Source organism: Schistocerca americana, chromosome 4 (assembly GCF_021461395.2).
Source record: "Schistocerca americana isolate TAMUIC-IGC-003095 chromosome 4, iqSchAmer2.1, whole genome shotgun sequence".
Classification (NCBI taxonomy): domain Eukaryota; kingdom Metazoa; phylum Arthropoda; class Insecta; order Orthoptera; family Acrididae; genus Schistocerca; species Schistocerca americana.
In genome coordinates, this window is record NC_060122.1 from 837582192 (window position 1) to 837602760 (window position 20569).

Here is a 20569-nt window from a genome sequence, read left to right on the forward strand (position 1 = left end):
GAGAAACTTTCTCAGTTTGTTATCAAATTTTAGTTTGCTCTCGGTCCACTGTTTTATGTCACTGGGTAAGTGACCAAAAAATTTGTGTTGCAGCAGTGTGCACCCCTTTTTGTGCTAAAGACAACCTTCATAGGGAGTAATGAATGGCATTTTTCCTTCTAGTATTGTAATTATGTACCTCATTGTTCTTTTTGAACTGTAGTGGATTATTTACAACAAACTACATAAGGGTATTAATATAATAGAGGGAAACATTCCACGTGGGAAAAATTTATCAAAAAACAAAGATGATGTGACTTACCAAACGAAAGCGCTGGCAGGTCGAAAGACACACAGACAAACACGAACATACACACAAAATTCAAGCTTTCGCAACAAACTGTTGCCTCATCAGGAAAGAGGGAAGGAGAGGGAAAGACGAAAGGATGTGGGTTTTAAGGGAGAGGGTGAGGAGTCATTCCAATCCCGGGAGCGGAAAGACTTACCTTAGGGGGAAAAAAGGACGGGTATACACTCGCGCACACACATATCCATCCACACATATACAGACACAAGCAGACATATTTAAATATGTCACATCATCTTTGTTTTTTGATAAATTTTTCCCACATGGAATGTTTCCCTCTATTATATTAATACCCTTATGTAGTTTGTTGTAAATAATCCACTACAGTTCAAAAAGAAGAATGAGGTACATATTTAAATATGTCTGCTTGTGTCTGTATATGTGCGGATGGATATGTGTGTGTGCGCGAGTGAATACCCGTCCTTTTTTCCCCCTAAGGTAAGTCTTTCCGCTCCCGGGATTGGAATGACTCCTTACCCTCTCCCTTAAAACCCACATCCTTTCGTTTTTCCCTCTCCTTCCCTCTTTCCTGATGAGGCAACAGTTTGTCGCGAAAGCTTGAATTTTGTGTGTATGTTTGTGTTTGTCTGTGTGTCTTTCGACCTGCCAGCGCTTTCGTTTGGTAAGTCACATCATCTTTGTTTTTTGATAAACTACATAAGGGAATAAATATACTGTGAAGCAGTAGTCAGAATGCCAAACTCATTAAACAGACGTCTACAAGATGAGAATGGGTGACCACCACTGATTATTCTTACAGTATGTTTTTGTGCAATGAAGACTTACTTTCGTAAAGCTGAGTTACCCCAGAACATTATTCCACACGACATTTTTGAATGAAAATATGCAAAATATGTCAACTTAGTGATTTGTCTCTCCCCAAGATTTGCAATGATTCTAAGTGCAAATGTGGCTGGACTAAGTTGTTTTAGGAGTTCCAAAATGTGTTTTTCCGATTTAAATTCTCATCAGTATGCACCCCTAAGAATTTTGAAGTTTCCATGCTATATATTATTTCCTTGCCATTTATGATACACCTATCTTTGGTGTAGTACCTCTAGACGTGCCAGTGGTTAGCACACTGGACTCGCATTCGGGAGGACGATGGTTCAATCCCGTCTCCGGCCATCCTGATTTAGGTTTTCCGTGATTTCCCTAAATCGCTTCAGGCAAATGCCGGGATGGTTCCTTTGAAAGGGCACGGCCGATTTCCTTCCCCATCCTTCCCTCACCCGAGCTTGCGCTCCGTCTCTAATGACCTCGTTGTCGACGGGACGTTAAACACTAATCACCTCCACCTCCACCACCTCTAGACGTGCAGAACTGAATATGTTGTGTCTTTTTAAAATACTTGCCGTCAATCATACTTTTCTACTAATGGTCTCACCCTCAATTTTAAAAAGACGCGACATATTCAGTTTATTTTGTTTACCATTTCTTCTCTTTATGCACGTATGCTTGGATTGATTACAATACTAGTGGCATCTGTAAAAAGAACTAGTCTGGTTATGGTGTACTGGATGGACGATCTTTTACATGTATGAGGAACAGTAGTGGACTTATGATTGAACCTTGGGGAGCCCCATACTTGATTTCTCCCCAGTCAGAATTATGTCCTTGAACAGTGGTGGATCAAAGATTCAACCTTGGGAAACCCCATATATGATTTCTCTCCAGTCAGAATTACGTCCCCAGATGGTATTGGTTGAATCGTTTTGTACAGCTTCTGCATTTTTTTGGTTAAATATGACATACATTGGTTGACTATATCGTCAAACCCATAAAACATCAACTTATGTAGGAGATTACTGTGATTCACACAGTCAAATGCCTTAGAGAGGTCACAGAAAATAACAACCGGTGCTATTTTATTATTTAATGCTTGTAAAATTTGGGGAGTGTATTCGTAAATGGCACTCTCAGTAGAGCACCCCTTCTGAAACCCAAACTGTGATTTGCTAAGGATGCTATTGTTGCTAAGGTGTGATGCTATTCTAGAATACACCACCTCAAAAATTTTGGAAAATTATGTCAGCAATGAAACGCGTCAGTAATGATTGACATCTCTCATATCACCTTTCTTAAAGAAGGGGTTATTAATGGCATATTTTAGTCCGTGGAAAACCTTGAGTTAATGATGCATTACGTATTTCAGATAAGACTGGGCTTATAACGTGGGAACAAATTTTTTGTACTCTACTGGAAACACCACGAAAACCAGATAAGCTTTCATTTTTGAGAGAGTTTATAATTTTCTTAATTTAAGAAGGAGAAGTTGGTGATATGTTCATATGATTGAATTTTGTGAAAGTTACATTTTCAACATACTGCTGTGATTTTGCTCTTGAACGGTTTTCCACTATGCTGTCTACTATACTTAAGATTGTTGTTGTTGTTGTCTTCAGTCCTGAGACTGGTTTGATGCAGCTCTCTATGCTACCCTATCCTGGGCAAGCTTCTTCATCTCCCAGTACTTATTGCAACCTACATCCTTCTGAATCTGCTTAGTGTATTCATCTCTTGGTCTCCCTCTACGATTTTCACCCTCCACGCTGCACTCCAATACTAAATTGGTGATCCGTTTATGCCTCAGAATATGTCCTACCAAGCGATCCCTTCTTCTAGTCAAGTTGTGCCACAAATTTCTCTTCTGCCCAATTCTGTTCAATACCTTCTCATTAGTTATGTGATCTACCCATCTGATCTTCAGCATTCTTCTGTAGCACCACATTTCGAAAGCTTCTATTCTCTTCTTGTCCAAACTATTTATTGTCCATGTTTCACTTCCAAACATGGCTACACTCCATACAAATACTTTCAGAAACGAATTCCAGACACTTAAATCTATACTCGATGTTAACAAATTTCTCTTCTTCAGAAAAGCTTTCCTTGCCATTGCCAGTCTACATTTTATATCTTCTCTACTTCGACCATCATCAGTTATTTTACTCCCCAAATAGCAAAACTCCTTTACTACTTTAAGTGTCTCATTTCCTCAGCAGCACTGAGAAGAAAAGGTTGGATGTCAGTGTAAGTTCATACATATTACACATTACTGTCGGGAGTATAAATGATTATAATTGCAATTCTCTGTGACATGTAGAATGCTCACCAAGGTGTGTCAGTGTTGTACGTGTTCTGTATTACCAAACCTGATAGAGTATATAAGTGGTGTGAACAGAGCATCAGGTATTGTGTGACCTCTGGGAAGGACATGAGCATGCTGTGTACCTGTGTGAGAAGGTAATTAGTACCAGACAGAGTTTGAAAGGGGTCTCATTGTGAGCCTCCATTTGACCTGCTGCGCTAATTGTGCAGTATCCGGATGCGTGGGACATTTGAATATGACAGTGGCCCAGTGCTGGACTGCACGGGAATGTGATGGCAGGCACACTTGCTGTCTAGGTTCCAGTAGAACATATCTGACCATCAAAAGGGAGAGCGACGTATTTTGCACCAAAAAAAGCACATTGTAACAACTCTACATCTGTGCCTGACATCCAGGAACAAGTAATGGAGACCCTGAAAAATTCTCTGTCATCCTGCACTATTTGTCAGAGACTAGCGGCACCAGGCTAGGGAATTACTATCCCATGCATAGGCTGCTGTTAGCATGACACAAAAAAATTTTGACAGATGTCTGTGTGTGGAGTGGTGCCATGACCGGGAAGTGAGGACTGCTGATGAGTGGCCTTACAGTGATGACCACCGTCGATGGGTGTGGTTGTGGTGATGACCTGGGGTAAGATCCCACTCTTCCAATGATTTGGAGAGAGAGAGACAGCGGTTTTACTCCTGGTGACAGGTGAGAGGAGCCATCAGGTACGACTTCAGGTCACGGCTGATAGTGGTTGAGCGAACTCGGTGGACGCAATGGTAGGTTATGGACATCTTGTATCCTCATGTTGTGTCTCGTGTGACAATATCGTGTTGCCATTTTTCAACAGGACAGTGCTTGTCCACACATGGCAGGTGCCTCTATGAACTATCTGCACGATGCTGAAGTCCTTACGTGGCCAGCAAGATTGCCAGGCTGTTCCTGATAGAACCTGTGAGACCAGTTCGGACGTCAGAACTCCTTTGCAGTGTCAGTATCCAGACCAGTTAAGACAATTAGAGCCAGCTTGCCTCAGGTGAGAATACAACGTCGCCATGATGCCCTTCCCAACTAAATCAGTGCAGGCATCCAGGTCAGATGGGATGCAATGTCATACTGATAAGTGGGCTCATACTGCCAAGTTTTTTGTAAATTTGACTCTGTATTGTAATCATTGAAATAACATCACATACCTTCTCAACCTGTGAAGTTTCATTTCCTCCTCCCCTTCTGGGTGCTTGGCTTATTTGTTAGGCAGTGTAATAAACTTCATCACACACACACACACACACACACACACACACACACACACGGTGTACTTACTATGGCAGTGTGTGTTACCTGTGATCAGTATGTTGGTGGCCCCCATGGCCTTGGCTGTGAGCATGGTCACAAGACCAATGGGCCCTGCTCCTATGATAAGTACAGAGGAACCCAAGGTGATACCTGCTCGGCGACATGCGTGGATAGCGACAGACAGTGGTTCCAGCATGGCACCTTCTTCCAGTGACACATTGTTTGGTAGCCTGTGGGATACAAAGTAGAGTCTTAGTAGCTGTTTGGAACATTGTTATCAAATGGCTAGTGCAAGAGTGCTTAACATTCACAATTAAAATAATCGAGGTATTTAAAATTGAGATTTTTACCAAGAACAGTATGTTCCACAAAATTTCGGGCGAACTGCCGGATGTTTGCAACTTCCTGCCACAATATTTCGGTGCAGTCTTCTGGCCATCTTCAGGTGATACTGGTGAAAACTGCCTTAGCTCTGGTATTTAAGGCCCCTCTGGCACATGCGTGGTGGATTCATTGGCGTTGCGTGTGCGCTACTTTGGCACGTTCGATTCTGCTGCACCATGCACCCTCCGTGGTGAAAACTCGCCACATCAATATCAATTTGATTATCTTCCTCCAGTTCCATCACAGACCTACGCCAACTATGGAGGACACACAGTTTTTCGACGATTGGCTTCCATGCCGAATTTAATTGGTCACCGCCATCACGATTAATAAGAGGCTCATTGTCAGACAGCCGTATTTCCACGGATTCATTAATAATAGAACTTCAAAAGTTAGACGTATTGGCCACAATTTTTGTCTCATTGTAATTAATGGCATGACCAGTGGAAATACAGTGTTCGGTGATGGCAGACTTACAAAGCTGAAGGAGGTGAGTATGCCGCTGATGTTCTACAATGTGATCCTGCACAGTACGCGTCATTTGTCCTTTATAAGATTTGCCACATTCACATGGTCACATGGTTTGACATGGGCCAAAGCAAACTGGAGCCATGACAAAACTACGACGAGGCAAATAGTGAAGTTCGACCAACTTTAGACACGGATGCTGGAGGGAGTTCATACTCGACAATCTATTATTAACTTGACGGGGAAACCTATAGATGATGCGACTATGCCTGTGTTAGCAAGAGGTCTCAGTTTTGCTCCTACACTTGTTTCACCACCACTACTGGACTTGGTCAGTTCCAGCGAAGAAGCTGTGCATTGTCTTGCTATAGATGAAGCTGAGGAAGTGCGCTGGGAGTTCTGTCGTGTATGACAAGAGCGACACCACCGAAGAGCAACATCTCGCCTATGGAGAGGGCAGCCCTCTGGAACTTGCGAGCAGACCCGGATACAGTGGTACTTAAATCGGACAGAAGTAATGCTACTGTTTTAATGCTATGGGAGGACTATATTATTAAGATCAAAGTTTTATTAAGAGACTCAACATATCACAAAGTAGATAAGGATCCTACTACCCGAGTGGTGAGGAAAACAGCAGAACTTCTGACTAACAGTTCCTTACCAAAGGAGGTAATTAAGAAACTAAAACCAAATAGTTCAGTTCCACCTAGGCTATATGGATTGCCAAAGATCTACAAGGATAATGTGCCAATTGTGAGTAATATTGCAGCAGCCACTTACGACTTAGCAAAGTATTTAGCGTCTTTGCTCAGACCAATGGTAGGAAAGTGTCCACATCACATAAAGAATTCTAGTGATTTTATCGGCAGACTTAAGTTATTGCAGCTGCAAAGTTGTGGCTTGTTGGTCAGTTTTGACATAGTTTCGCTTTTCACAGATGTACCTCTTGTGGACTCACTACATCTCATTGGCAACAGGTTTGGAGCTGACATTACAGCACTGTTTGAGCACACCCTCTTGTCTACATATTTTTTATTTAACAACGAGTTTTATGAGCAATCAGACGGTGTCACCATGGTGAGTCCTTTATCTCCCCTGGTGGGCAATCTTTTTATGGAAGATTTTGAGGAGGGAGTACTCACCTGTGCCACTTTTAAACCAACAGTAATTTGGCAATATGTTGATGATACTTTTATAGTTTGGCCTCATGGTTTGGATCATCTGCAAGAGTTTCTATAACATCTGAACTCCATACACAAAAATATAAAATTTACTATGGGGTTAAAGAAGAAGGGTTGCCTGCCGTTTTTAGATGTATTGGTGCAATGTAAGAGCGATGGAACACTTGGTCATTTGTATATAGAAAGCCCACTCACACAGACCTTTACTTGCAAGCCGCTAGTTGCCACCATCCGGCACAAATGATGGGTGTTTTGAAGACATTGATTCACCGAGCCCACGTTATCTCTGACACCGATAGTTTGCGAATGGAACTGGAGCACCTGCAGACTGTATTTCTGAAGAATGGGTACTCGTCCCAGCAAGTGGAGAGAGCGCTGAAGACCTTTAAACGATGGAACAAGGAAGAGGAAGAAGCCATTAAAACGACTGTCTATTTACCATATATTGGTAATATTTCAGCACAAATAGGCAGAATACTAATAAAATATAAAGTGACAGCAATTTTTCGCTCTCCTGCAAAAATTTCATTGCTGTTGGGATCTGTCAAAGACGACCTAGAGCTGTGGAAGGCAGGGGTTTACAGGATTCCGTGTGAATGCGGCACATCTTATATAGGGCAAAAGACGTGTACTGTGCGGTATCGCATTGTAGAACAGCAGCGGCATACTCGCCTTCTTCAGCCTTGTAAGTCTGCCATTGCTGAACACTGTATTAACACTGGTCATGCCATGAATTACAATGAGACAAAAATTGTGACCCATACGTCTAACTTTTGGAGTTCTATTATTAATGAATCCGTGTAAATACGGCTGTCTGACAATGAGTCTCTTATTAATCGTGTAGGCGGTCATCAATTGAGTTTCGCATGGAATCCAATCGTCGAAAAACTTCATGTCCTCCGTAGCCGGCATAGGTCTGTGATGGAACTGCAGGAAGACAATCGAATTGATATCGAGCGTCAAGTTTTAACCACGGAGGGCGCGTGGCACAGCAGACTCGAACGCGCCCAAGTAGTGCATGTGCAACGCCAAGTGAATCCACCACCCATGTGCCGGAGGGGCCTTAAATACCAGAGCTCAGGGAGTTTTGACCAGTGTCACCTGAAGATTGCCAGAAGACTCTGCGCTGAAAAATTGTGGCAGGAAGTTGCAAACATCCGGCAGTTCGCCCGAAATTTTGTGGAACAATATGTACGCCGAGAAAGTTTTAAATCTCACGAGAACAGTATGCAAATTTTTTTTTATGATTGCAGCTGAAGCAACACGGAGACACACGTACAATGATAATGTTATCTTCATTGTTAGTTCACTGAATGAGACAGAGAAAACATTGAATAGGGTTCTAGAAAAACCCTGACATATATCTGGACCTGGACATAACAGTTCACATATTTTGAGCAGGAGCACTCGTGCCTGCACAGATTCTTGCTCGTGAACAATGCGGTGGTGGCATGGTGGGGTGTTAGGGAAATGCACATTCACTATTTTATGAAAACACAGGGGAAGCAGTAACTGTGAAATGGGCGGGTAAGTTTTGACATTGGTGTCACCCGATAGCGAAAATGGCAAGGTGTCATTGTGTAATACTGACAATGTCTTCACATTTCAAACCACAGTGGAATGAATCTTCAAATAGAACAGTTTCACAAGTTGCCATTATGAAACACGACACTCGTGTTGGATACAAGACATGCCAAATGACATTCAGAGTCAACTTGTAAAGCTTCATAAGTAATTTGTGACAGCCCAGATAGCCACTTTCATCTGTGGCATTAACAGTGAACCTAAACTTTGAGAGATCTCATGAAGATATCAACAGCCAGCAAAGATGTATTATTACTAAATTAATTTTGTTTCTTGGGTGAGATAGACATGTTTATGGGAGAGAGTAGCATGTACTAAACTGAAACAGCCTTCATGGAAAAGTGACCCTGCATTCCTTGCCAATGCAACCACCCACTTGAACTACTTGAACACTCCACTTAAGGGGCTGGCCCCGCTAGTAACGTATTTCATCAACCACATTTAAACCTTCAAAATGAAACTGTCACTTTGGGAGAATCAGTTGGGCAGAGGAAATGCACTTCATTTTACGAAACTGCTTACATTGAAGGACTCATATTAACACAGACTTTGACTGCTATCCACCCATTCTATGTACTTTTAAGAAAGAATTCCAGTTTTTATATAAGGACATGACAGCACTAGTGCGTCTTTTTCTTTTCTATATTAAGGGAATATTGATGATATTCAGATGCATCTGCAACTTGATAAGACAACATTCTAGATTTCTACAGGCATTTCCCTCAGGATTGATTTCCTCATTTATACAAGATGGCTCCAGGTATAGTACCAATATTCAGTTGCATGTATATTTATGAACAAGTGTCTCAAACAACGAAGAACAATAAAATGCCTTCGAGAAATTGTCACACTGTAACCTGAACTGCTCACAAAGGATCGCAGTGATGAATACATTAGCTCTCGTACAAGAGAAAAATTGAGAAAGAAGATGAAGTGCGCAAGCATTGATAAAATACATGACATGTAATATCTGATTAAGTAAAATTCGAAATATATATCTACTTAGTTGTATGTTGTATCCACTAAATAAGTTTGGCACCTAACATAAAAGAAGCAGGAAGTGAACTCACTGCCACAGAATGTAGTTCCTGCATAGAGGTGGCATGCTTGCGTGTCTTGTCACAGGTCAATATTAGACTATGACAAATGCAGAGCCGGCAACACAGTGAACAACAATCATATTTCATTTATTGAAAGCAGATATAGGGTTTTGTCATAGATGTGGAAACACCTTGAGAAAGACATGCTTTAACATAAATGCATATGCTAGCCAAGCCTGCAGGTTGAGCTGTTGTATTTGATCACAAATGGCACTTGTGCAGTGTCCTCAACTCTGTGAGTGTCAGTCATGGTCATAACAGTGTTCTATGTAATTGTGAGTGTGTTATGTCAGAGCCTAAGTGAATTTGAATGTGGGCGAATTGTTGGTTCTCATGTGGTGGGTGCTTCTTTAGCCAAGGTAGCCAAAGTGTTTGTACCACATACAGTGAAAGTGGAAAGTTACAGTGTGGGTAAAAGTGGATGTTGTGTGATCATGTTGGATGGTTATTGAAAAGGATTCAGGAAAATCTGGCGCTGAAGCCATAAAACCTGGACTCTGGAGTAATAGAAAAATGTCATTTTGTTGAATCAGTCTTGTTTCATACTGTCTCCAAGTTCCTGGTGAGCTTATACCTACTAAAAGTGAAACATGGTGGGATTCGGTGGTGATTTGGGGAGCCATATCATGGTATTCCACGGGCTCCGTAATATGACCTTTGTTCCCCAAAGGTGATATTGTATCCCAAGACAACAGGCCCCCTGTTCACACAGCTCAGGTCATCTCGTCAAAGACAGGTTTTGTGAACACCAGAATGAGTTGTTGCATCTCCCCAGCCACCACACTCACCAGATCTCAATATTATTGAGCCTTTGCAGTCTGCTTTGGAGAGAAGGTGCATGATCACTATCCCCTCCATTATTGTTACCTGAAATTGCAACATTTTACAGGATGAATGGTATGAGCGTCCCATGGAAACCATATAGGGCCTGTATTTATCCATTCTGAAACAACTGGAAGGTGTTGAATGCCAGTGGGTCCTACACTGTATTAGGATGGTGATGCATTGTGTTTGTGGTTTTTGCTCACTCCTTTATATACATACAAATACTCAGCTTTAGTATGATGATGATGATGATGGTGATGATAAAGATAAGATGTGGCACTAACTAAAGTTCTGAATGCTGATCTAAACCTATTTCAGTGTATGATGAACAACTGGTCTAATAGTAATTCCAGTTTGGTTCTCCTATCGGTATCTAAGTTCCGTCTCTGTTAACAACACACACTGTAAAACGTGTCACATACTTTGACGCAGTACAATGACTGTGACAACTGCTGGTGTTGTAAGTGTCCAGAAACTAATGGCAACTGAACTGGTTTAGTGAAGTTGTGCATGTGCTTATATCTGTGGTCAGCAGATGAATGTCCAGTTGTGAACCTTTTATCTAGTGTCAGGTGCAAGTAGTATGCAGTCCCTGTTATCAGCACCTTTTATGATGTTGGAACATAACTACGGTTTACAAAAGGGGCAAGGAAGGAGATTTGGAACAGGGTGTGAATAACTGTTAGCATAGATAGAGACCAGTGGGATTGCAGGATCTAAGGGTGTGTCACAGACCTAGAGCCTCTATCTTTGGTAGCCCCTGCAAATAACACCACCTCTACTACTGTTCATACATCTCCCACTTTGCTCCATTGATCTAAACCTGGGGTCGCCAAACTACGGCCCACAGGGTGCACCTGGTCTGTGAAACCATTTCTCATCTGACGTGCTGAATGTACTGGAATTTTTTTTATGAACGCATGGAACATGAGAGATTGTGACATAATTTAAATATTATGTTTTGAATAGTAAGCGATCTCCACACTTGCGGAAACCTCCTATCTCTATGTGCCTTATTACTATTTGCAAATTCTGGGATCTCAGTTCATATACTGTATCATATGTCAGAAAGTCCTCTGTAGGACAGGGTTAGATATTTGTTGTGTATTTTCTGCTGTGAACTTCATTAGGAGATGTGAATTTAATCACTGTCAGTCCCAGGCTTGTCTTCAAGAAATTGATTCTGAATTCTAAGACTTGCCTTATACCATGGCAGTGAGGTACCTTAGCTGTGGTAACATCCCATTTTGATTTTTAAAGCTCTGATACAAAATAGATGTGTTTCTAGCTGAGAAACATAAATGATCCACAGTTGTCAGATTGTACTCGGTTGTCAAAGTTGTCATTTTTGGTCGCCATCACATACCACATGAACTTGAAACTGCAGTGCAAGGATAACCTCGTCTGTGATCTCTAGAGAATCATGAATGAATGTTACAGAAAATTGCCATTGTTTGAAGTGCAATTGGAAGAAGAAAATTTTTCTCACTTTCAATAGTTTAAAGAATTTTGTGCTACTATTTATGAAGATTTTCCGAACAAAATTGTTCGTGACTTGAACTTCTTCCCAAAATATTGGGATTGAAGTCTTAATGTGCTGTCCAGTGGTTTGGTCACCCATTATTTTTAAGTGGTCACTCAGCCACCGTTACTTCCTTTTCCCTGTTTGTACTGCTCTTTTATTTTTAGTTTTATCTCCCTGTTTTGATGTGCTGTGTCCAATCTTGCAATTTGAACAATACCACTTCTCTCACGATTCGGCTCTGAATTGAACTTTTGGGAACGGGCGCTGATAACCTCGCTGTTGTGCGCCCTAAAACACTAATCATCATCATCATCATCAAGAATCATTTTTTGGAGAGTGAAATTGTTTCATTCCAGAATGCATTTGATTGGAACCTCGATGATGTGCCGATTGAACTGCATTTGGAGCTCACTGATTTGCAAGCAAATGAATTGCTGAAAGAGAGGCACAGAGAAGGAAAACCTGTTAATTTTACTGTTACTTACGTGATGCTGAGTTTTTGAAACTAAAGATATTTGCCACTGGTGTGGTGTTTGTGTTGGGAATACCTTACATCTGTGAGCAAATATTTTTGTAAATGAGGCCTGTTAGGTCAGCACATTAAACGAAGTTGATTGATGAATATTTGAAAGCAATTCTCTTGATTGGGTACAGTAATATCAAACAAGATATTGATGATCTCTTGAAAGCCAAATGTCAGTTTCACAAATCTCACTAGTGTTCTTTTGCTGCTTAGTTTGTGAGATTCAGATATGTACACAATAGGTCTGGTGTAACCCATTGTACTAAAATTGCCTCCTTTGATAATTTTCTTAGTAAATAAAAAAATGCCACTCACCTATGAGTAACACAGAATGCTGAACTTAGTTTTTCATCTATCTTCCAGAGCTTTTGTTCAGGCTTGCAAGTGTTGTACAGAATGAAGATGTGGCTCATGCTAGTCACTTTGTCAGTTAACTGGCCCACGGTGAAAAACGTTTGCTGACTTCTGATCTAAACCCACATTGTTGTTTTCATAGTCTCTCATCTGTTCCATCTCCTCCATCATCTCCCCCTGACCCCACTCCCATTCACTCCTCCACTTGGTCCTTATCTTGCAGCCACCACCTTTCCTTGCCTCCATTCTTCATCCCCTCCTGCCCTCCCTCATGTCCGTTTCACCCACCCCACCTGACGTTCCTGTGACTGACCAGTACATAATAATAGTTGCAGTCTCAGACTTTCCATAGATGATGTGCAGCAACTGTAACAGTTCCAGATGTATTGAGACAAAATGTTAACAGAGTGCAAAAAGTGTCAAAAAGCTTTGATGTAGAGGAATATAAAGCCATGCATTTCTCAAAACATAAAAATGTAGCAGCATTTGACTATACAATTATCATGCCACAACTGTAGTCAGTCATAATATTATGAAAAGGATAGTTGCTACTCACCATATAGCAGAGATCCTGAGTTGGAGATAGGCACAACAGAAAGACTGTCGGAAAGTGAGCTTACAGCCAACAAGGCCTTCATCATATGTTCCTGTAACCTTCTTGATCTCAACCTTTGTTAGCCATTGTCCTTACCCATCTAGCTCCTTTCCTGTTCCCATTCCAGCACTACACAGCCCTCTGTTTGACCAATGCCCCCACAGTCTTCTCTCCTTATCCACTCCTCCGTCTAATCTACGGACTGCACCTAGCTGCCCTACCCTCTCCCTACCTTGTTCCTGTATGCTCCCACAAGCAGCCCTTTACCAGTCCCCGCCCCTACCCTGCTGTCTGCCCCCCCCCCCCCCTTCCCGGCCTCTTCCTTACCCCCAACACCTGGTTGCTTCTCCGAAACTTAAGTGGAAAATTTCAAGAATTGGTTTTCAAGGTGAAACCTGTAAATTTTCTTCCCTCCCTGATCTAGCAGACACATAACCTATGAAGAAAAAGTTAGACTGCTGTGTGAAGATAAAGTTAAGACTACTGTGTGAAGATAAGATTAGACCAACAACAGCATGTACGAAGGTGTGCTATCCGATGTCCATCTGTGAAAGGAGTTGGAAGGAACTCTAGTACAAGTTATAACAAAAATTAACCTCTGCCTCATATTTTTAGTATTTGGTTTGAAGAACTGGTCATGTAGATGTCCTGCTGTATATAGTTAGGCTACCGGTAGTCTAGTCTTACATTGTATGTAATACGGAGTAAATGTGTTACTGTCATTGTCTTCGTTATTTTCTGGACTCGATCCATCGAACTTGTGCTGCCGGCCAACTGAACACGACTGTGGTTAAAGGCTGCAGATGCTGCTGTAGCTGCCACATGCAGAATCACACTCACAGCCACTACCCGTGAACCACTGATGTGCAAATGCAATATCACTCACCGGATTTTGGCTATGCTGGCCATCCATGCACATCATAGCTTGTATGACCCATAACAGCTGGCGACAGAGTGAAACTATTGTTCAGAATGACGATTCCAGTGGGCACAGGGATTCTACATGACTGAAGTCGGCAGCACTGGCACCATTTATTGAAGTGTGAGTGTTGTCAGCATAAGTCATCTGTCTGTATTTCCTCTGTGTCTGTAATAGCCATTAGTGGCAAGATGTTGATGGGTGAGGAAGTTACTGCACAAGAGGCAGAGCATGTTCAACGAGGTTGCACAGCTGTATGCAAATAACCAGAGTTTGATGCCTGAGGGCAGCCAGAAGAGAGGAAACGTGTGTCACCAGGAAATGGAGCAACAGATTAGAGAGGGATCCAAGATTCTGCATGGACTACCAGTCAAAATATTGCAATTGGAGAGATAAAAAAAAACTACTCAACAAGTGGAGGCAGGAGAACACACATATTAAAAAAAGTTTAACGTATGCAAGCTTTCAGAGCCAGTAGCTCCTTCTTCTGGCAGAAGGGTTGAAGGTGAAAGAAAAGGACAGGAAAGGTTTAGAAAAATGGTAGAGTTCGGGAAAGTTGCCCAGAACCCCGGATCAGGAGAGACTTACTGGACAGGATGAGAAGGAAGGTCTTTCCTTCTCCCCTGAGCCGGGGTTCTGGGTGACTTGTCTGAATTCTACCCATTTTCCTAAACCTCTTAAGTCCTTTTCCTTCAACCCTTCTGCTGGAAGAAGAAGCCACTGGCTTCGAAAGCTTGCATATCGAAACCTTTTTTTGAACGTATGTTCTCCTGCCACTGCTCGGTGAGTAGATTTTTTAATCTATCCAATTACATTATATTGTCGAAAATTGATTATTTTCATTGTTATATTAGTCAAAATATTGTGGTATACTGCATGGGTCCGTGTGTTTGTTAAACAGATGAAGAGGTGCTGTCACTACTAGGTAACACTACCAGTAAATACAACCACTGTTGAACAGTATGCAATGTCAGTAGCAGATTTTACTGCATGTGGTAGTATAAGAGGATCAGAAATGTGTAATTTCCCAGTACATAATACAGTAGAATAATTGCTATCCTTTCTTGGTTTGGCAAATTGTTATCAAACATTTTTGTTCAACTATGCAAAAATTGCAAGGTTCTCGTAAAACTGCTGAAAAAGGATGCAAAATTTCATTGGAGTGTGAAACGGGAAGAAGATTTTGTGCAGATAAAGGACTTGGTGATGTATATCCCTATTCTTGCATATGTAGATTATGAAAAACAGTTCACCTGGTCCTGTGGTGCCTGCAAATTGGCCGTCACTTACATACTTTTGCAGGAACCACGTAGAGTAGAACACACTGTGGCACATGCCTGCCATCAGCTGAACAAATCTGAGAGGAACTACTCCACAACAGGAAAGGAGTAACTTACTTGTAGTGGTGCCTGTGTGGCAGGAATTTCTGAAAAATAACTAATGATTTGGATTTAAAGTGGACTCTTAATCTCAAAGACCCAACAAAAAGGATCATGAGGTGGATGCTACAGTATTTCTCAATGAGTTTGACTTGGAGGTGAAATGCAGACCAGGAAAATTACATGTTTACACAGATGATTTAAGGCAGAAAATAATGCACATTGCAGCAAGTAAAAGAGCGTGAGTTACAACGGAAGCATGTGCAGCACAAGGATGTGCAATTTCAATAATGTTCAACACAGCCCAAATTCAACACACACAATGGAAGTCTTTGATGGGAAACACAAATTGGCATGGTGAATCATGATCCCAGAGAGTTTGCACGATGAGGTGCTGTGTCAACTACATGATACAGTCCATGTTGGACATGATGGTGTATGTTGATAACAATGTGAACATGTCATCTGGGTAGAACGGCTCGCATACACTGTATTAGCTTAGGGTGCTCCGAGGTGGACAGAGGAACTGTGACAGTACAAACAAATTAGTGACACACAAATATACACTTTATTGGGCTGCGATTCTTAAGTTGTATAGCAACTCGCTGGATTTGCTTGTGAACATATACAACTAGCAGTGGCCTGTCAAGGTGTGCATTACTGAATCAATGTCAACAAGACTACACCCACCCTAGGCGCCAAACTGTCAATTAACAGTTGTCCCTATGCAAAGGCCCAGTTCTTCATTACAAACTGCAGCTATGAACAGCAACCCTGAGACACTGTACTAGAACTGTTGTACACCAACGCTGAACGTGAACCCCCAGTTGTTGCCTTTGGCTGCCAGTGGTCACAAAGTGGAAGTCCATCACACTGACGACAGTGCAGAGGTTGCTGACTGGGCTACACTTGTGACTGGCACTTGTGGCGTCATTCACAAAATGTCTCAGTGTGCCAGCTTTGGTTGTATCCATTGGCGAGGACACAACAGATTATTTATTACAATGCAGCAATTTTATCAGTGGACAGACGGGAATAATGAAGATGAGTAGCCAGCTGAGCATAACAGTGCACAAACCTGCTGCTTTTGCCATCACACATTGAGTTGCAACTGTAGACATTACACTGACTCAGATCACTCCAACATGTGAACCCAATGAGGTTGTCATGCAAAGGCTGGGCTGGGCGTCAAGACACATCACGGTCTGTATGACCCATAACACCTCCAAATTTGTTAGTGACCTCTTTCATCATTTTGAGTGATGGCATATTTAAAAAAATAAAAGGCACAAATTGTTCATATTATTTAACATGCAAGAATCCTCTAATACATTTTCCAAAAAGACATTTTAATGGAGAAGCCTTGGAGAAAAAAAATCATGAATACAGTTTCTTGAATATTCTGTGAATAATAAACAATAGTATTTTCATGTTGATGAAGTTATTTTGAAACTAAATGCAACTTATCTTCTCCAAAGAACTTCCCTTCTCACTTCCTTGATGAGTGAACATCATTGGGAGGCTTCTTTGTGAAGCTAATTGTTTTACTGTTTTTGAATAACAATACAAAAAAGTTCGGTGTGAAAGTAACACAGTTATATTTTTCAGAAATATTGTGTACTGCTTCAAATTTTGAAAAGAGTTCAACATTCTTGAAAGAAACTTTTTAACAAGCTTCTGCTAAGTGTTAAACAAAGCATTGGGAATTCACATACATATAGAACAAACTTTGTCAGACACTCCTTCTGGGGTTAACATGGAGTTTCTGATATATGTAGTTGCAAATATCTATATTAAAACATACACATGGCTTAAAACATATGTAATAAAACTGTGTTTACATTTTGCATATTACAAGATGTGTATTCGAGATACTATACAAAGTTATTGTTTCCAAACAGTGTACAAAGGCTAGAACGTATACTTTTTCAATATTGTTGTACCTAGGCAACCCTCCATCCATTCTAGATAACGATACCTGTAGAAGACCTGGAAGTAGCTGTGTAATATCCAAATAAATGCCCCTTGCAGGAGTAAGTTGAAACCTAAAATTGATAGTAGTGACATTTTTTGGCACTGTTTAAATAAATATTGAAAGATTAACTTAATGGGAAGTGTAGGTGACATATTGGTTACAGCAGACGAGAAACCCAAATCCACCGAGCTAAAAATGAAGCTGCATGTGAGATTTTTGGGCAAGACTCGGTATCAGGGATAGGCACAAAATTCTAATAGGATCCTTCTGGTGCACACCAGACTAACCCTGAGATGTAACTGATACCTTTAGAGAAACCTCAGTTCACTATTACGTAAGTTCCCTAACAATACTGTCATCATCAGAGGAGACTTTAATCACTCAACAATCAGGTGGGATATTCACATTTCTTTTTAAATGATGGATGTGGCACACTATCCTGTGAAACATTACTAAAGGCCTTCTCTGGAAACTATTTAGAACAAGTAGTTTGGAATAATATATTAAATATAATGGCAATAAACAGACATAACCTCTTTGAGGATATCCACATTGAAACTGGCATCGATGAATGTGGGGCAAGTGTAGCGACAATGATTGATATTAAACAGTGGAAATCCAGGATGGAATGTAACAATATTATGATAAGGAAAGTTGCTACTCACCATATAGCTGAGATGCTGAGTCACCTATCTGTGAAAAGCTTTTGTTCACAAATTTAAGAAGCATCACTCAAGCGATACTCAGCTTGCCCTTTTCTCACACGACACCCTGTCAACTTGAGATTAAAGAGCCACAGACTGCCATCGTATTCCTTGATCTCTGGAAAGTGCTTGACACTGCTCGATACTGCAGACTGTTTAGAAGGTCTGGGCTTACGGAACAGGTTCTTAGGTATGTAAGTGGTGTGAAGAATTTTTAAATAATATAACCCAGTACACTGTCCTGGACAGTGATGTTCAATAGTGGCAAGCCGGCCGCGGTGGTCTAGCGGTTCTAGGCGCGCAGTCCGGAACCGCGCAACTGCTACGGTCGCAGGTTCGAATCCTGCCTCGGGCATGGATGTGTGTGATGTCCTTAGGTTAGTTATGTTTAAGTAGTTCTAAGTTCTAGGGGACTGATGACCATGGATGTTAAGTCCCACAGTGCTCAGAGCCAATAGTGGCAAGGACATTGTCAGCACAGTACCAGAGCAGTACTTGTACCCTACGACCACCAGTAAAATTTCTGGTGGATCTTCATAAGGCACAGATCTAGGCGCTACCAGTCACATTGGAATGAATTTTGCCTCCAGAGGAAAACCCATTATCGCAACACTACCATCTCACAATGTGAAGTTGTGTGCTGACCTTGCCGGGCTCCAAGTACTGGTATGATTACTAACAGAAAATACAAATGCTATGGGATACATCCATATCCAGTAAAATGTGGGTCTTTATGGAAAATTGTACACATTAGGACAAAGGAGATTCTGCTAGTAACACTGGATAGGAAAAGTGATGTGTTGATGGCAGTGGAAGAGCAGTGATGATGCCAGAGGGAGCAGTTTACAATATGTCCCTCCATGGCACTCCAGACTCTCATGGAGAGATGTGAGCTAGCCCTATTTCTTGGGGTAAGAATCGCAGGAGGATGCCCGTGGGGCTTTTTCACTATATATCCATATTTTCAGAAAATAGGAACACAGTGGTGTACTCGGTGTATGACCCAATTGTAGCTATCACCATGTGCTTCAAGCAAGTACATTCACGAGAGCACAATGTTTGGATTTATGAAACAGTGGGATACAGCAAATACAGGGATCAAAAGGCTATTTACAATTTTTACAGAAACCAGATGGCAGTTATAAGAGTGAGGGGTATGAAAGGGAAGCAATGGTTGGGAAGGGAGTGAGACAGGGTTGTAGCCTCTCCCCGATGTTATTCAATCTATATATTGAGCAAGCAGTAAAGGAAACAAAAGAAAAATTCAGAGTAGGTATTAAAATCCATGGAGAAGAAATAAAAACTTTAAGGTTCGCTGATGACATTGTAATTCTGTCAGAGACAGCAAAGGACTTGGAAGAGGAGTTGAATGGAATGGATACCATCTTGAAAGGAGGATATAAGTTGAACATCAACAAAAGCAAAACGAGGATAATGGAATGTAGTCAAATTAAATCAGGTGATGCTGAGGGAATTAGCTTAGGAAATGAGACACTTAAAGTAGTAAAGGAGTTTTGCTATTTAGGGAGTAAAATAACTGATGATGGTCGAAGTAGAGAGGATATAAAATGTAGACTGGCAATGGCAATGAAAGCGTTTGTGAAGAAGAGAAATTTGTTAACATCGGGTATTGATTTAAGTGTCAGGAAGTCGTTTCTGAAAGTATTTGTATGGAGCGTAGCCATGTATGGAAGTGAAACATGGACGATAACTAGTTTGGACAAGAAGAGAATAGAAGCTTTCGAAATGTGGTGCTACAGAAGAATGCTGAAGATTAGATGGGTAGTTCACATAACTAACGAGGAGGTATTAAACAGGATTGGGGAGAAGGGAAGTTTGTGGCACAACTTGACAAGAAGGAGGGACCGGTTGGTAGGACATGTTCTGAGGCATCAAGGGATCACAAATTTAGCATTGGAGGGCAACGTGAAGGGTAAAAATTGTAGAGGGAGACCAAGAGATGAATACACTAAGCAGATTCAGATGGGTGTAGGTTGCAGTAGTTACTGGGAGATGAAGAAGCTTACACAGGATAGAGTAGCATGGAGAGCTGCATCCAACCAGTCTCAGGACTGAAGACGACAACAACACGGGATACTGCTAAATGAAACACAATGTGACTTCTTGCGACCAGCTTCCAGTGACGTTAAGAGACTACAGCTCGAATCTGACATGTCGTCTGTTGTATCTACCCAATAATACCTTCAAAAGACTGCCAGTGTAGAACCTAACCTATCTGTTTAATACCCAAGATAGCACCATACTTATTTCTCTTGAGAAGCTAATAGCCAAAATAGGTGCATTAGTGCAGAAG

General features: G+C 41.4%; 1 protein-coding gene across 1 annotated transcript in view; it reads right to left on the bottom strand.

Annotated features, from left to right (window-relative positions):
* LOC124613845 (sorbitol dehydrogenase-like) overlaps positions 1-20569 on the bottom strand; it is an 84606-nt gene that overhangs the window by 34513 nt on the left and 29524 nt on the right. Inside the window, exon 3 of the mRNA XM_047142569.1 lies at positions 4785-4969. Within this exon, the coding sequence (XP_046998525.1) occupies positions 4785-4969 (185 nt within the window). The remainder of the gene's footprint in view (positions 1-4784; positions 4970-20569) is intronic.